A 16,069-nucleotide genomic window follows, 5' to 3' on the forward strand; every position below is an offset into this window, starting at 1 on the left:
AATCACTTAATCATAATAGGAGGCATTGGGTAATCATCTGTCTATGCCAACTGAACGAAGTGATTACCTTTTACAAATCTCATTGCGATAGTTATACGTTCATGTCGAGATGGAGGTATAGAATGTATGGGTAAAAAAGTCAAGCACTGTTCATAACTAAGAAGGTGTAACATCACATTGTACTTAAAAGCAATCAAGTGACTCATATCTGACATTGACATCCAATTCTCAAGTGGTGTTGGTCTATCTGTTTCAAAAAATGTAGTGAGCTATGGATAGAAAAATGCATGCTCATAACTACCAAATAGGTCAACATACTCACCCCAAAATATTCTTAACTCATCAATCAAGTTTTGTCGAACGTTGGTCCATGCATTATTGTCGTACCCTAATAACTCATGCATTATTGTCCATATGCCATTAAATCAATACACATCAAACATGTTTAAAATACAATTGTACCTTGCTTGATATGCAAATGTATGTATATCATATCTACGTGGGGCTTAACAAGTGGGGATATGTCGGTATGGTCATCTTGCTTATAATAATTATCTTGCTTGTTACTAGTACAAGTTTTAAAAACCAAGTGAACTGCCACTGCTTGTGCAGATATAGCTTTTGGCTATAATGAAACTCACAAATTTGGACTGGTATCACTTGTTGAGATATAAGTATGATTCTGCAAACGAATACGTCACTCTATACCATTAACAATTTGCAACATACATTAAATATACCCATCAATTTACTTTGATATGATATAATAAATTACTTTATTTAATTGTTGGGTGAGAAAACTAATTATAAGGGGTGAGAAACCACTTATGAGAATGTGAATCTAATGTCAAATCGCACGTAAATCAAAAAAATTAAATATCAAATCAAACATAAAATAATATAAAAAATACAAACCGATGATTGGAGAATGGGGGATGAGATTATTAAAATGAGGGGTGAAGATACCACAAAATATAACTTTAAGAAATTCCAGGTTCATTTGCTCTCAATTGAACTGGTCATACAAAATTTCAGGTTCTTTGATAAGAACACAAGTTTCTCAAGAGAATGAAGAGAGGAAGGGTACAGGGACCAATTCGAGCCACAGGATACTTTAAGCACCTGAAGCTCACGGACAAATTTATTTTAGAAAAAAAAAGAAAAAAAAAAAGAACCTCAACGTTGTATTTTACAAGTACTATCGGGCAATTAAAGCAGCAATGAGTTCATCTAAATCTTACGAAAAAGTAAGTTTGCATCTTTCTCACAGATGGGGGGCAGGACCTCTTTAGCCTTCCCATAGTACCTGTTTATATAAGGTGACTGCAAACAAGAAAAAAAAAATCAGCAAATAGCAAAAACATCCCCTACCATTGCAAAAATTATTCTTCTTTATGGTATCTATTACAGGATACTCCAATCCAATAATAAAATTTTGTTACTAATCATCATGGGAGTTGCAATTGAGAGAACGAGAGAGTTATCTGGAATGGCACTGAAACTCTATAAGAGTGCATCATACAAGATGTTCCAGTTACTACAAGCCTAATTCTCTTGCCACAGTCCTAACTGTTTAAAGTGCCTAAAATTGCAAAATCCCACATTGCATTTGGTTAGCAAGTATCGCAATGTGATTCCCGTTCTCATCAGTCTTTGGTAACCCAAATACGTAATGGAATCGCCATTACTTAGAATCATGAGAGAAAAAGTGAGTGCCCTACTATAAGAAGATACAAACTAGAAATGATATCTCGACTCAACCATATTCAGATCACGAAAACTAAGAAAAGTGGAAGGAGTTTCGCTATGGAAAATACTTTAAAATGTTCGCAAAGAATGTGTTGCCATGCTAACTTGCTCAATCTGTTATGGATCACTCAAGTAAAAAAAAAAAACAAAGAAACATTGAGAATTAACACAACTTTGCTAAATTACTACAGGGAATATTCTTTTTATAAAATGGGCTTTCAGCTAAACTACGAACCACAACAAAAAGGCGAGACAAATCAACTAGTTCAATAGAGGTGCTTAAAATAAAATTAACCGTTTTCAAGCATTTATCATTCAGATACTAGAAGAGTCAAAATAGCAACCAACATCTTTGATCCATACTACGAAGCATCAAGTATCAAAACTATTCATCTCATTACAACCAAGACAAGCCAACTAAATTCATTGGAGCTTTGACATCAAATCTAATTGATTTAAGTCTATTTTACTATCCATAACTTCAAAATTCAAAAAAACCAACAAACTAGACCAATGTAGTAACAAATAATCAAATATTGGCATGCAAACATCTGAAATGCTCTAAAAGCGTGAATATACAACAGCATGCAGAAAAATTCAAATGCCAAGCGAATGAGCGATACAAATTGAACTTCTATCCAGAAAGTTAAGTACTAGCAGGTCAAAATTAGCACTTTGCGCCAATACTATATGTATCAAACCAAAGATTAAACAGAAAATGATTTCCACATAAGAGGTAAAGACATGCCCAAGATTAATGCATCCAAAACAATACCTGAACTTTTGATACATCAGGTGCATCAGGTGAATCTTTGTCAGATACAGGATAGAACTTGTAAAAACTCATATTTTCATATGCAGTCTTAGTTTCCTGACTCATTTCTTGAAGGGCTTTCTTCCTGGCCTCTTTTGCCTGCAAAAACTGGATATTAATAAAACTGCTCAAAATACCCAAGCTTTTGCATTCAAACAAACATATATATAACCACTAAAATACCTCTCGATTTGCTTTCTTTGCTTCACGAATTTTCTCTTTGACAAAATCCTGACAAAAGAAAAGGAGCGAGTTCATTTAACATTTTGAAAATATGGCAAAATCAAATTTCCCGAATTACATAAAGGTTTCCATTAAACGTCACCTTAAAAGCATCTTTCTGATCTTCAGACAATTCCTCCTCCTTGATAAGATTATCAGTGAACTCCTACAAATTAACAGAGACATTTTTAGTACCAAGGAGTATAGTTTGACAAAGTAAAAGATGGGAAACTGAATCTGTTCCACAACACTTAATCGAAGCAACAACAATAGATTTTGAATGATTACAAAATAATATGATGAGCCATGTCAGCAAACAAAAGGATGTTCAGCTGACAGCCATCTTGAGCACAAAAGACCATCTAATGGTCGAAACCGTTCTGACAACAGTAGCAGCAACAATAAAGAGTCAAGATACATTACTGTCAACAGAAGGCTACCTTTTCTGACAGTTCTCAGAGATGAAAGAGACTCTCCAAAAGTAGCTAAGAAAATCGAATAATAGTTTCCTACACCAAACTAGCTCTAGCATAATACCAAGAGGCAATACCTAGCTTAAAATTTATAAACAGCATGCAGAAAGATCAAACAAATTACTGATTCGCATCGCTTAACCATTGCACACGAATTCATCCAAAGGTCATACAAGCATATTAACTTTAGAAAAAGGACTTCTCTGTACCTCAAGTTCATCTAACTCCCAATCAAACTCACAGAAAACCTGCAAAGACCCAAAAGACAGTCAATTTAATATCCGCTGGCCGCCTCAGTTACACTTGTGAAAATTTGGCAACCAGACCTTAACAACCAAATTTGAATTTCTGAAGCCAGAGCAAGTTTTTAGAACAAAATTGACTCACTGAAGCCAGTGCAAGTTTAGCACAAAATTCGAATTTCAGAAGTCACTGCAATTTAGCATTCGTTCAAATAAATTGGTATCCGTGATTTTTTTTTTCTCTCATCACAAAACATACTCTTACCGGTTTCGGCTCAGCTGGAAAAATTATTTGAACCTCAGTGCTCTGTTCAAGCTCATCTTCCTTAAGCGGTTGGTAGAAATCTGTCGAAATAGGAGTCACATCACACAACCAGCAAAGTTCTATATTCACATAGCTAGTGAAATTATATCACTTTGCACCACAAAACAAGCAAAAAAAAAGAGTTCAAATTTGAGCATTGCCCCAAATCACCAATATCGTCCAATAATTTTTTAGAATGAAAAGGAATAACCTAAAATTTAAAATGTCAGATTATTTATGTTAAAATTCAACGTGAAATTCAACAATAGGAACATCAGGGAATATCTTTGAAACTCACAAGGCAGGCAGTACTCATATTTCTTAAGCCGATCTATCTTCAAATGTTTCAGAGCAGTCCTGCAGAAGCAATCATATGCATAAGAAAACCATAATAAAGCACACCAACTCAGATATGCACATCAAAATAATTATTAATGCAAAAAGACTCATTAATTAAAAAGGAGACTTCATTCAATACTAACCTTTAAGCAAGACAAAGATAAAAATGTACAAATAATCACATACATGTCATGTTTAGAAAGAGGCTATAATTGGAAATGCTAAAGCATGTATTCAAACCCCCTTATACAACCCAGCATACCATGAAAAAGACAGAAGGACAAGCACACACAATTCATACTGCTTATACATACACACCAAGAGCAAATAAGTATATGCATACTACACTCTTGCACATACGCTTCCATCAGCTAAGGCAAAGGAATCATAACTCCTTTTTTCCTTTGACCAAACAATTTTCGACACAGAAACATTCATTCTCTGCAGGAAAATTAAATACGTTATCCAATGCCCTAACTGGATAATGTACAAAAAGTCTTTTAGATATACATGAAAGCTTGTCCTTTGGCTGCAATTTTGAATATGAAAAACCATGTATTTCATTCTAGGCAAACACTGGTGATCCCAAAATAGGGAACCTGTTAACAGTTGCAATATCACTCTGACTTTGGCAGTTTGGCCCGACCCCACAGTTCTTACAATTCAAACATGTCCACCACTATGCCAAAGCATATGTAAGTATTACAAATTTTATGAAAAAGAAATTCTCTCATGGACGAACTTGGCCTAATGGAAATTGGAAAAGTTGTTCTACTACAACTTAAAGGTCACGGGTTTGATTCCTGATAACATCCTCACCATTAAGCGAGAGTCAAGTTGCAGACATGTTTCCTTCCCCGGCACCGCCTTAATTACAAGAGCTTGGCGCACGTGAGCTGGTTACTTTTACCTTTATGGTTGGCGTAAATTGACTCAATATTTAAGTAAAAGGGCTCAAGGTTCATCCAGTACTAAAACACATCACTTAAGGATGTTTAGAATTGATAATATGACAAATCAAGCTACCAGCATCTCATGTTATTTACATAGAGCAGCACCACATCCAGAAATGCTTAATATCACAAGGTAAAAGTATAAAATATAGCAATGGCTAACTTATCTCTGAATAACAGACCTAATATGCCAGTTGTCAAAAAAAGAAAAGAGAGACAAGATCTAGGAAAGAATTGATAAAGTCACTAAATGTCCCCACTCCAATATTGTTCAAAAAAAGGAAGGGTACAAAGAATTCTCCAGCATGGTGATAAAGATAAAAGCGGTACATTTTTTATGCAGAGACAAATGCTTGATAATTGAACAGTTACAAATAGCCCATTGTCTTACAGAATTTACATCAGAAACCTATAAATGCAATCATATCATTCATATGTATGGTTCAATGAAAATAGATAAAGAGAGCGAGAGAGAGAAGAAACAAAAAATTACCTTCTCTGAGTACACCTCAGAATAAATATTTGTGATTTCAGTCTGTCCACTTGGCTGTCTCTGCAGAAGATAGATATACAAATATAATCAACACTTTAAATATTGGGAAGGAAAAACATGGCATGCATGGGATTCGCTCAAAATCACCAGCAAAGGAATCAAAGTTTAGCACCTGTCTTCAAGTGGAATGTATGGAACCCAGTCCATTTTCATTTGTTTCATCGGAACTATTTCTTCAGCCTCTCTTTGAACAGAGTTAATACCAATCTTATCTGAAGGGGGGAAAGGAGATACAACCTACAAGACAAGAAAAAATTCACTATGATACACACCCATATAGAAAAAGATCGACAGCAGGCAGTTTGTCACAAGTCTTGCGAATCAACACTAAAACAGTAATATCTTCATCTTCAAAATCAGATAGTCAACTGAAAAAATGTGTGCAAATGTAACTTGTTCAATAGACTTACAGCCACCACCACAGGTATGCATACGACTTTGCTTTCACCCTTGAAATGGACTAATTGAGCTGTATGAACAAGCAACCACGTTAATATATATCTAAAAAAATCCAGCGCAAAAGAAGAGGAAGACATGTCTTAAATGCTTTGTTAAGAACCATAAGTCAAAAATCATACAAGTGAAATTTTGAAAAGAAGTTTATGATAATATTGCTTAAAGGAAACTGAAGGGCAACAAACATATAATTCCATGCCAAAATCCTTTTTCATATGGCTTGTGGATTCCAGAATTTTCTAAGCATCAAAAGAGAAGTACAAATTCAGGTTTTTAAATAACTTACGCTCTGTACAACCAAATAGATAAACTTTCTTCCCACGTAGCTTCCCCTTCTCTTTTTCAAATTCATCCTGACCTCAATAAGAATGGTAAGTTAGCACTTCCTACTTACTAGTTCAATTAGCGCAAGTGAACCAAAAAATTTAGTTACGGTGAATAAGAAGTGAGGAGTAAAACCCTTCGATTAGAAATCAGATAGGAATATGATCCAACAACTTACTTCCAAATTCTTGAAGTTCCAATTGAACTGATAAACTGAGTCCAATTGATCCCACTGGCACAAAGTATAATAAAAATAAGCAACAGAATTATGCAACATAACTGCCAACAAGAGCAACAACATCTTTAGAATGAATAAGACTTAAATTCAAATCAAACCTCTGTCCCAACAGGAAATACTTCCTTCCATAAATCTTCCTACATAACATAAACACGGTCCAGGTAAGCAAAACAAATACATAATTCCAATATTAAAAAAGGGCTTCAACCATATAAGAACACAGGCATATACAGACTTATGCAGCATGTTCCATTCTGAAAGAAATGTTGTGCGGCACTAGCATGATATATCATAGGGAACCTTCACTGGGGGTGGGAGACACATAAAAAATTCATGGTCCTTGCCACAATTTTAGATGCGAAACTCGCAACAATAATGCTAGCAGGACTTGCAACTAAAACTTCGTCCGCAGATGATTCAATTACAAAAGGGGAGCTCAACATAAAACACACCGACATTAAATTTCTCGATTCTTCAAAACCGAACAAAAAAATTTATCTGCTTAACCAAAATTACTCACAACCATAAACCAAAATCAATCAATTCTGTCCATGCAGCGAACCTAAAACACTAACTGAAGAATTCAATCGTTCTACACATCCAATTTCGAACTCAATCATAGACCTAACCAAGCCATACCATATGTAATCAAACATAGAGAAGCACGGAACACAAAACAAAGCAATAAAAGAATAAAACTCAAAAATTAGCAAGCGCTACCAAGTTCCGCTTATCTTCAAAGTACTCAGGCTCGGTCTCGGGCTTGGAGGCCTTGACCCGCTTGGCTCGAGAAGTGGCTTTTATGGTTTCTTCGTGGTTCTCTTGCGACGACGATGACGATTTTGTCTCTCTTGTCTTCCTCTTAGCTCCTTTCCTCATTGTTTCTAGATAGAGAGAAACAGTTCTCAGAGAAGAAAATTCAGAGTTGAAATCGAAAGCGGTGGATCGGGATTTGAATTTGGGAGAGGGCGCGTTGTGGAGAACAGAAGAAGAAGCTAGACAGAGAGGGAGAGCTTTGTTTGGCTGTTGTGGGTTTTTTATATGTTGGAGTTTGAGTTTTGAGTTTGGGTTAGGGGCTTAAAGCGTGAGTCAAACGCGAGGTATAGGGTTTCTAGAATTATCGTTTATGTCATTAAAGTTTTAAAATTTATCGAATATGTCCTTATTGTTTTATCTATTTTTGTTTTTGTTGAACTTTAGGGACATAAAGAATGGTTTAACGACTATAATTTTGTGTATTTGAATTCGGTGTCGTTTTTTCAAAAAACAAGAAGCGCATTGACAGATACATGGGGTGGGGTTTGGTGCTCTGGAAGTTCATATTATTTTGGTACGTAATTGTTATCATGTCCAAGATTTATAGAGAGTCAAATCATTTTTTATTCCAAAATATCAATTATTTTGGTATACTCCGCTTTGGGACTAAGGCCCGTATAATTTTATTATTATTAAAAGTGCCACAACATGTGTGAAGTTGGACTACTATTATAATTTCATCTCTAATGCATGCTAACATTATCATCAGATGATGCAACATTTTTTTACTTTCTTTTCCCTTAGAAAACTTTCAAACTCTTTATATGTCGAATTTTGGAAAAAATTATATACCCAAAAGTAGCATATAAATCTCTTTTCAACAAGACTCATTTTCGATATTTTCGATCCCGAATCGTATGAAATTTATCTGAAATTGAACATATAAATTTCCAAAAGACTGGCAATGGAAGTCTCAGTATTGGTTTTATCTGATCAATTTTATCTATTCAACAAAATTTCTTCCCCATCCCTCTCCTCTGTATTCTCTGGTTTCAGGTCTGATTGCTCTCCAGTAGAGTCTGCTCTTATTTATACCCACCCAACTTAAGAGGCGAGTCAAGACTCTGAATTGTAGAACACAGAATTATGTTAGCTTACCATTTCCGAATACAACTAAGCTGTGTCAATGAATATAAATCGGAAAGAATACAAAAAATAGGCAAAGCTTAGAAGCCAATTTGGTTAGTTGACAGAGCGAAAAAAAAAATACACGGACAAAATGGATGGGATTGTACAACAAAGGAGCAGCAGGACTTGGGTCGCAAAAATCTCGGTCGCGGGTTCCAAATCTCATCTGGAAATGGAGAAGAATTGCTAACCTTCTGAATAAGTCATTTACAAAACGTGAAGTTAAGATAACTTGGGTCTGCCATGGTGAGTGAGTGCCCACTTGCTCTATATTTGAGATGGATTATGGCATATAGGAACTCCGGTCCCCGGATTCTCGACTCATCCAGCTACTTTGAGTTTGATTGTAAAAGTCTGAACTATAATCTTGACTTCCAAATGCCAACCTCTGGAACATTCTAATCTGTGCAGATTGTTGCCTTGAATCAAAGACTTCACTTTGGCCAGGTTTCATCCCATTTGAGAGATCTGAGAACTCATCTAGTGAGTCTAAAGCTCTCACCACCTGAGCATGAGGTACCAATGACTTATAGTTCAGTCGGATAACACAAACGAATTAATAAAATGTAAAACCGCACTTGAGAATCATTACCTGACTCATCCGGGGTCTTTTTGCAGCTGAATGACGCACACAAGCTGCAGCTGCCTCAATCATCCGAAACATTTCACCTTCAACATAATTCTTTTCCAGCCTCGGGTCGACCAAGGCCTCGAAGTCTTGACGATCAAGTGCTTCATTAAGCAATGGACGTGCCTGAAGGAAAGGTATGACGTACAATCAAATTTAACAGTCTCATCAAATTGGTGATAGAACGTTCCTACTATTGTCAGCAGGTAAAGTTGCATTGCCTAGATCCTTGATTTAACTGAATCCGTCAGACCCACCAAACATTGCGATTACTGTTTTACAGGAAGACAACTTTTTCTTAAGTTTGCAGTAAATTTAGTAGCCTTCCTGCGCTTGCACGCTTCGGTTGGTTGTGTAGCATATCAAACATATTTACTTTCAAATTACAATGTCTGATAATAACCCAGCTTAAGAGAGACTTTTTCTGGAATGTACTAATTCTATTCTAAAGAGTTCATTCCTAAAAACTTTCATCAAGTAGCATGCATCCTCTTTACCAGTCACAATGTCCACTTACGGAATGACGTTTGGAAAGTGTTAACATATTGGGCCCCTTGTCCAACCCCTTAAAAGGCCTATTAGGAGGTAGGAGGAAACCCTCATTTAAACCACACACCAGCCCTCTTTCCAACCGATGTGGGATACTCAACATCCCCCCTCACGTGTGGGTTGGTCCAACTCCGAGAAGCCCACCACGTGAAAGCCCATCGCGTTGGACTGGCTCCGATACCATGTTAACATATTGGGCCCCTTGTCCAGGTCCTTAAAAGGCCTATTAGGAGGTAGGAGGAAACCCTCATTTAAACCACACACCAGCCCTCTTTCCAACCGATGTGGGATACTCAACAGAAAGCAATCGAAGAAATTGGGAAACTTGATTGTCACACAGTTCTTAAATGTTTGATGATGTGGATTCAATTTGCTTTTGGTATGACACCAGGATAAACTCCTCTAATTCAAAAAGTAAAAGCACATTTACAGGAGCCGGTGGAATGCTGTGGTCAAAGATCTCATCAATCCCCACAGTAGTGATTTCTCCTGGAAAATCACTTTTCTCTAAACGTGTCATGGGTTGAGAGTTCTTTTGCCATTTGAGGGCATAATATATGGTGCATGTGTTAACTAGCCAAGGTGAGAAGATTATGTGGAAACTAACCAAAACCAAATCTTTCAGTGAATTCTCACTACAAAGTCTTGAGAGCGATGCACAGGGGTTTTGGCTAGGAGTTTCCCTTGTAAAAGCATTTGGAACCAAAAGTGCAAAACAACCTAGCCTTATCGTTTGGGAGGCTATAGGAGGAAAGATTATACTTATTGGCAACCTTAAGCTTTGTAGGAAAGCTAGAAAAGTGTAAACAGATGTAATCATATCGTTCCATAATATGAAATTTTCATTTCTGCTGATCGTAATTATAATATTTAAAATTTCCTAGATGAATTCAATCTTGTAACCTCTTGATGTACTTGGTACCCCCAGAGGCCCTTCTTTGGACAACTTTTTCACATTCAAAAGAAATAGATGAAGTAAAAGTGTAAAACTTAAAAATCTGCAACGGTGTCAGGAAGAAATTTTATGCAGCACTTGATATTAAAAACCGGGGGGATAAGCTTCACAACATTAAATTATCTATCAGAAGAAAGTTTATAGACTTACCCATTCGACAAGGCTTTCATCACCCAATGGCTGGGATGCATCAACAGGTTTGCGACCTGTGATCATCTCCAAAAGCACAACCCCAAAGGAATAAACATCGGATTTTTCGGTCAATTTGCCACTTGTAGCATACTCAGGAGCCATATAACTGGAAAATCAGAACTCCAATCATGAGAAATGTTCAACCAAGACAACATCAATATTAGCCAAGTATGCATTGTCACTGTATAATAATTAGTCCATATATTCTTTATATGATAACTCTTGTACACCAAAGCCATCCATAAAATCATGCAAACAAGTCCATGAAACTTTTTGCTTAATTGAACTACGAATGTGAAGAATAGATACACGTATTTCACGTACCCAAAGGTTCCCATCACACGAGTTGTTACATGTGTATTTGTATCCAATGCTAGTTTCGCAAGTCCAAAATCAGAAACCTGACATTCATCAATTCCCAACAAACATTATATGAAAGAAAAGGAAAGAGAAAAAACACCCATCGCAACTGCCATGGCAAAATGAAATCGCACTTGGAGCAATTAACCCACAAATTGCAGATTTAGAAACAAGCATACCCGAGCTTCAAAGTTGTTGTCAAGAAGAATATTTGACGACTTTATATCCCTGTGTATAATGCGAGGATGGCCTGATAAAAATCAACAGACGAGGGAGATCTCAGCATATTCTCTAAAATGGGGAAAGACGTCTTAAATGCAAGAAGAATGGCATACGAGATATCAGAGCAGTGTATGATTTGCGCTATAATTGACTTATGAGTTCAGGAAGAACCATTTAAGGACATATTGTCATATTCATGCTCAATCTTAGATCTTTCCGAGCGTGTCAATCTTTTCAGGAAAAAAAGAGAAGAAGACTTCTGTATTACAACTACAACAGGTGAAATAGTGTAAAAGATGTGTATTTTCTCGCAAAGAAAATTAAATTAACGAGCTAGTCGCTTACAATTCTTTGGATGGTGTTGAGGGAAAGAAATAGGAGAGCCTTTGATTGGATGAAAATATCTTATAGAGAGAGTAAAAGACAGATGAAAGCTATAAATTTTCCCGAGGAGCAAGCAGTCCTTGCTTTAGTTGACGTTTTTCTTGTAAATTACCGCAATTTGCTAGGACCTTTCGGTTCCCTCTTACTTATCTTATATCTATACTTTTACCACAAGAATATATAAGAGGATGAGTCCTAGAGCTAGTCTTTGCCAAAAATGTCGAAGAAAAGTTTTGAAGAAGTGTACATGTCTACAACCAACAACGGCGGTAAGCTAGAAAAAGGTGGCGTATTTATAGTAGGAAAACTGGGGAAGTAAAGAAGAAATTTTACAGTCTTCGTGCAGGTAAGCTATTCCACGAGCGGCACCAGCAGCCACCCTGACACGGATAGCCCACTCCATAACAGGCCTGCCTTCACCTGCAAAATCCAAAAAGAACAGAGCGACCAAGAAATTATTCTCCATAGGAATTGGATAGCTATATGCAGGCCTAAACATGAGGCATGGATTCCAAAGAACTTTAATCATGCAATGATTAATGAATATATGATTGGATGACTCGAACAGAACAGACACCTCAAGTCGGACCCACTTCAATCAAAATTATATTTTCAAGTAATGTCCACAGCATCTACAGAAGGATAACATACTCAAATTCAACACTGTGCCTTATTTTTATGAAAGGAAGTATGCCTCACCATGGAGATGGTAATGAAGAGTATCTTTCGGCACATACTCGTAGACAAGCAATCTTTGATGCTCGGATATACAGTAACCCACAAGTGAAACCAAATGCCGATGATGTACTCGGCCAATAATCTCGACTTCTGCTCTGAACTCACGCTCCCCCTGCCCACCTCCAATCTTTAGCTGCTTCACAGCTACTTCTCTTCCATCTGCCAAGACCCCTTTGTACACACATCCAAACCCACCTTCACCCAAAAGATTCCGAGTTGAAAACCCATCCGTGGCCTGTTTTAATTCCTCATAAGTGAACCATGACCTTGAATTGTTCATACCACCTGTCTCTGAGGGTGAATATATGAGATCACTGCCAGAAGCACTGCCTAGAAGGGGAGCTGGAGAATGGGGCCTTAAAAAAGATGCACCTGTGGGCCACACAAAAGTTTGATTAAGGTTTTGAATCATTTACCCTAAAATCTTTAAATTGCTAACTCACTCAAAGCAGGGATAACACCACTTTTGAGCGCTAATAAAACCTTTTTTCCCATTCCAAAAAAAGAGTTTCTAATGAGAATGAGCTGAAAAGAAATTTTGAATTTTCCATATAAAAAGGCCATATAAGAATAATATGTGGATTCATTTCTTAATTAGTTAAATTTTCACTGGGATATGGATATCCATGATGAAACCATAGGGCATGATAGTCCAAGTGAAAATGGAGCATCCTAGACGGTAAGAAAACAAAGATAGTCTATTATGGCTTGAAATTTTGATATAAGTTAAATGCAATCAAGGAAGGGAGCGGCAGATGCAGAGTCAAAAGGTTAACATAGGTTCCTGGAATAGCCCAAGTATCAAATAGGATTTGCGCATATGACCCAATGGTAGAAACTACCATCTAGCATATTATGTGGGGGTAAGGTCTATCTCCGATACCGATGCCACCCACTGTGTGAGCGTTGTTGCACAGGTGTTTTTTTACCTCAAGTATATGAAAATAAAACTTGCTCCAGATTTGATGATTCATCGATATCAATCACCATGTTAATTCTTTTCTAATCTTTTAAGAGTTACCTGAATTCTGGGAGGAGGCAAATGGTGAATGTATAGCATATCCAACAGTCACTTTGGCTCTCCTTCTCTTTTGTTTCCGTGCATACCATACAGCCATCAAAAGAAGACCGATAACTGCAAAACAAACCACAATACCCAATGCCACTGCACTTCCAGTGTTCAAACCCCCACCCCTGGATGATACATCAGTGCCATTCGCTGCTTTCGCTATAGGTTTCTCTGTTGGAATAGCGGGTAAGGGTGAGGTACTAGAACTTCCAGTTGATGAATTACTCGGAGGAGCAGGTGGAGAAATTAGAGGTGGCGAAGAGGTTGAGGGAACTGAAGAAGGGGGAGATGGCAATGTGGGTGCAGGTGGAGACTCTGATACAGGAGGCGGAACTGATCTAGAATTCGATGGAGGAGTAGCTGCGGGAGGACTTTCAGGAGGTTTGGCATTTGGTGGAGATGGAGAAATGGATGAAGGGGGTGTTGGAACATTGACTGGAGAAGGTGGAGAGGGCGAAATTGTTTCAGGAGGAGGTGGGGATGAAGCCTGTCGAGGCGGGGAGGCTTGGGGAGGAGGGGACGTACTCAATGAAGGCGGCGGAGAAGACAAATTGGGATGTGGAGGGGAAGTAACAGGGGGAGGAGTGACGGCTGAAGGTGCTGGAGGTGGGGATGGTAATTGTGATGGTGTTGGTGTTGCTGGAGGGGTTGGGGGAGGGGATGCTGGCGGTTTGGCAGATGATAAGGGCGGTGGGGAAAGCACTGGAGACGGAGGGGGAGAAGCAGGGACTGCTGGTGGTGGGGACTGAGAGGGTGGGGTTGAAGAGTTGGATGGGGTTGAAGGGACCGGGGGTTCAGTAGTCTGGTCTGGCTGAGATGAAGTTGGAGGTGGTGAAGTGGTTGTGCTGTTTGAAGTCGAAGAGGACGGAGGAAATGGTGCTGGTGGTGAATTAGAAGTGGATGCCGGTGGGACTGCAGTAGGTGAAGAACCTGGTGAAAGTGATGTTGAAGCCATTTCTATGTGCAAGACTACTGCCTCCTAACCCAAATCGACAAAACCAGGGATTACCAAATCTCAAATTGTTCTCAGAAACAGTACCAGAACTCAATCCAAGTATTCTACAAACTCTTTCTGATACCTAAACTCGAGCATGTCAAACAACCCACCATCAAAACCAAGATCACAGTACACAAAACCCAATCCAGAAAATTCAAATCATGCTAATCTGTCCAAACGACTTAACTAGCAATACCCTGATTCCCTCTCGAAGAACCCTATAATTAGAAGAATTGAAGCAAAACCCCAATTGAAAACCATCCACACATGAAAACCAAGATCAGCAAACTCTTTTTTTTTTTTGGGGTAAGTCCAGGATCGGCAAACTCAAGCTTTTCAGTATTTGAGAACTGGTTTACTAACCTGGGTTTAAGTCAACAGCAGCCCAATATAGACCTGTACTCTAAAAACCCCCAAAGAAACAGTATCTAGAAAGCAAATGCAGCACAACCCAGATGGCCAAGATGGGCAAACATAAAACCCAGAAGCTCAAAACTGAAGAATGATGCTGTTACCGGTCCATCGTTTCCTCCTTTCTCTTGCTTTTCAGTCTGCAAATAAAGATTTTGTGAATTTCTTTAACGAGAGGGAATTTGAATTTGTCTTTTTGCAGAAGAGCTTCTTCCACCAAAGGAAACTGAGCATGATAGCACCCACAAAATATGGAAAGAAACGTGGGGACGACTTGGGCACAGCCTTTTGTCTTCACATGTAAGCAAAGATTTTGGTAATTCAATTCAATCAAAATAACATGCTACAAACCAACCCCTTCTTAGCTGTCGAATCAAAGTTTTTTCCTTTATCTTTCTCTTATCAGGCAAATGAGAGGAGATTCATCTTTAATCTCTTCATTTACCTCAAAGGAATTAAGAGTAAAATAAAGTTTTACTTTATTTTTGGTGATATTCTGACAAAGTTACATAAAGTTAATTCAAACTCCTCCATACTCTTAGAGAATGTAACATAATATCGAATGCTTTAACATCTTTAAGTCGTATATCTAAGTCGATGTCTTAGAGAATGTAACATAATATCCGATACGCTAGTATCTTTGGGTTGTATATTTGAGTCGATGTCAATGTGTCTAGAAGTGGTGCCTCCCTCTATTTATTTATTCTCTATATGTTTTTGACAATTGTCCTAATTAATATAATTCATTTTTCTTTTAAAAAAAAAGGAACTAAACAACTTTAAAAATAAAAAAGGGTATGAAATAGTGCATAAAAAGAAAGAAAAGTGGAAGTACTCTCCTGCCATGAACTCTTGTCTTTTCCCCACAACTTTGCACATGTTGGGACTGACAGAAATACCCTACCATTTCTAATAATTGAGTTTGAGTCTCTCCACCTCGAGTGCATGCCCTA

General features: G+C 37.7%; 2 protein-coding genes across 2 annotated transcripts; both read right to left on the reverse strand.

The window, feature by feature from the left end:
- Nucleotides 1-950: 950 nt before the first annotated feature.
- Nucleotides 951-7,703, reverse strand: LOC119998264 (protein HEAT INTOLERANT 4-like). The gene is made up of 14 exons (XM_038845548.1): nt 7,388-7,703; nt 6,766-6,804; nt 6,608-6,661; nt 6,392-6,458; nt 6,060-6,118; nt 5,762-5,886; nt 5,590-5,649; nt 4,103-4,161; nt 3,766-3,845; nt 3,468-3,506; nt 2,889-2,951; nt 2,747-2,794; nt 2,525-2,662; nt 951-1,323 (listed from the first exon to the last, which is right to left on the reverse strand). Exons 1-14 carry the CDS (start codon nt 7,544-7,546, stop codon nt 1,231-1,233), a joined length of 1,083 nt encoding a protein of 360 aa, XP_038701476.1. The 5' UTR covers nt 7,547-7,703; the 3' UTR covers nt 951-1,230.
- An 864-nt stretch (nt 7,704-8,567) lies between these two features.
- On the reverse strand, nt 8,568-15,431 carry LOC119998784 (proline-rich receptor-like protein kinase PERK8). The gene is made up of 8 exons (XM_038846213.1): nt 13,661-15,431; nt 12,601-13,011; nt 12,235-12,321; nt 11,475-11,545; nt 11,260-11,336; nt 10,894-11,041; nt 9,204-9,365; nt 8,568-9,116 (listed from the first exon to the last, which is right to left on the reverse strand). Exons 1-8 carry the CDS (start codon nt 14,661-14,663, stop codon nt 8,895-8,897), a joined length of 2,181 nt encoding a protein of 726 aa, XP_038702141.1. The 5' UTR covers nt 14,664-15,431; the 3' UTR covers nt 8,568-8,894.
- Nucleotides 15,432-16,069: the final 638 nt, after the last annotated feature.

This window comes from Tripterygium wilfordii, chromosome 5, assembly GCF_013401445.1.
Source record: "Tripterygium wilfordii isolate XIE 37 chromosome 5, ASM1340144v1, whole genome shotgun sequence".
Lineage (NCBI taxonomy): Eukaryota > Viridiplantae > Streptophyta > Magnoliopsida > Celastrales > Celastraceae > Tripterygium > Tripterygium wilfordii.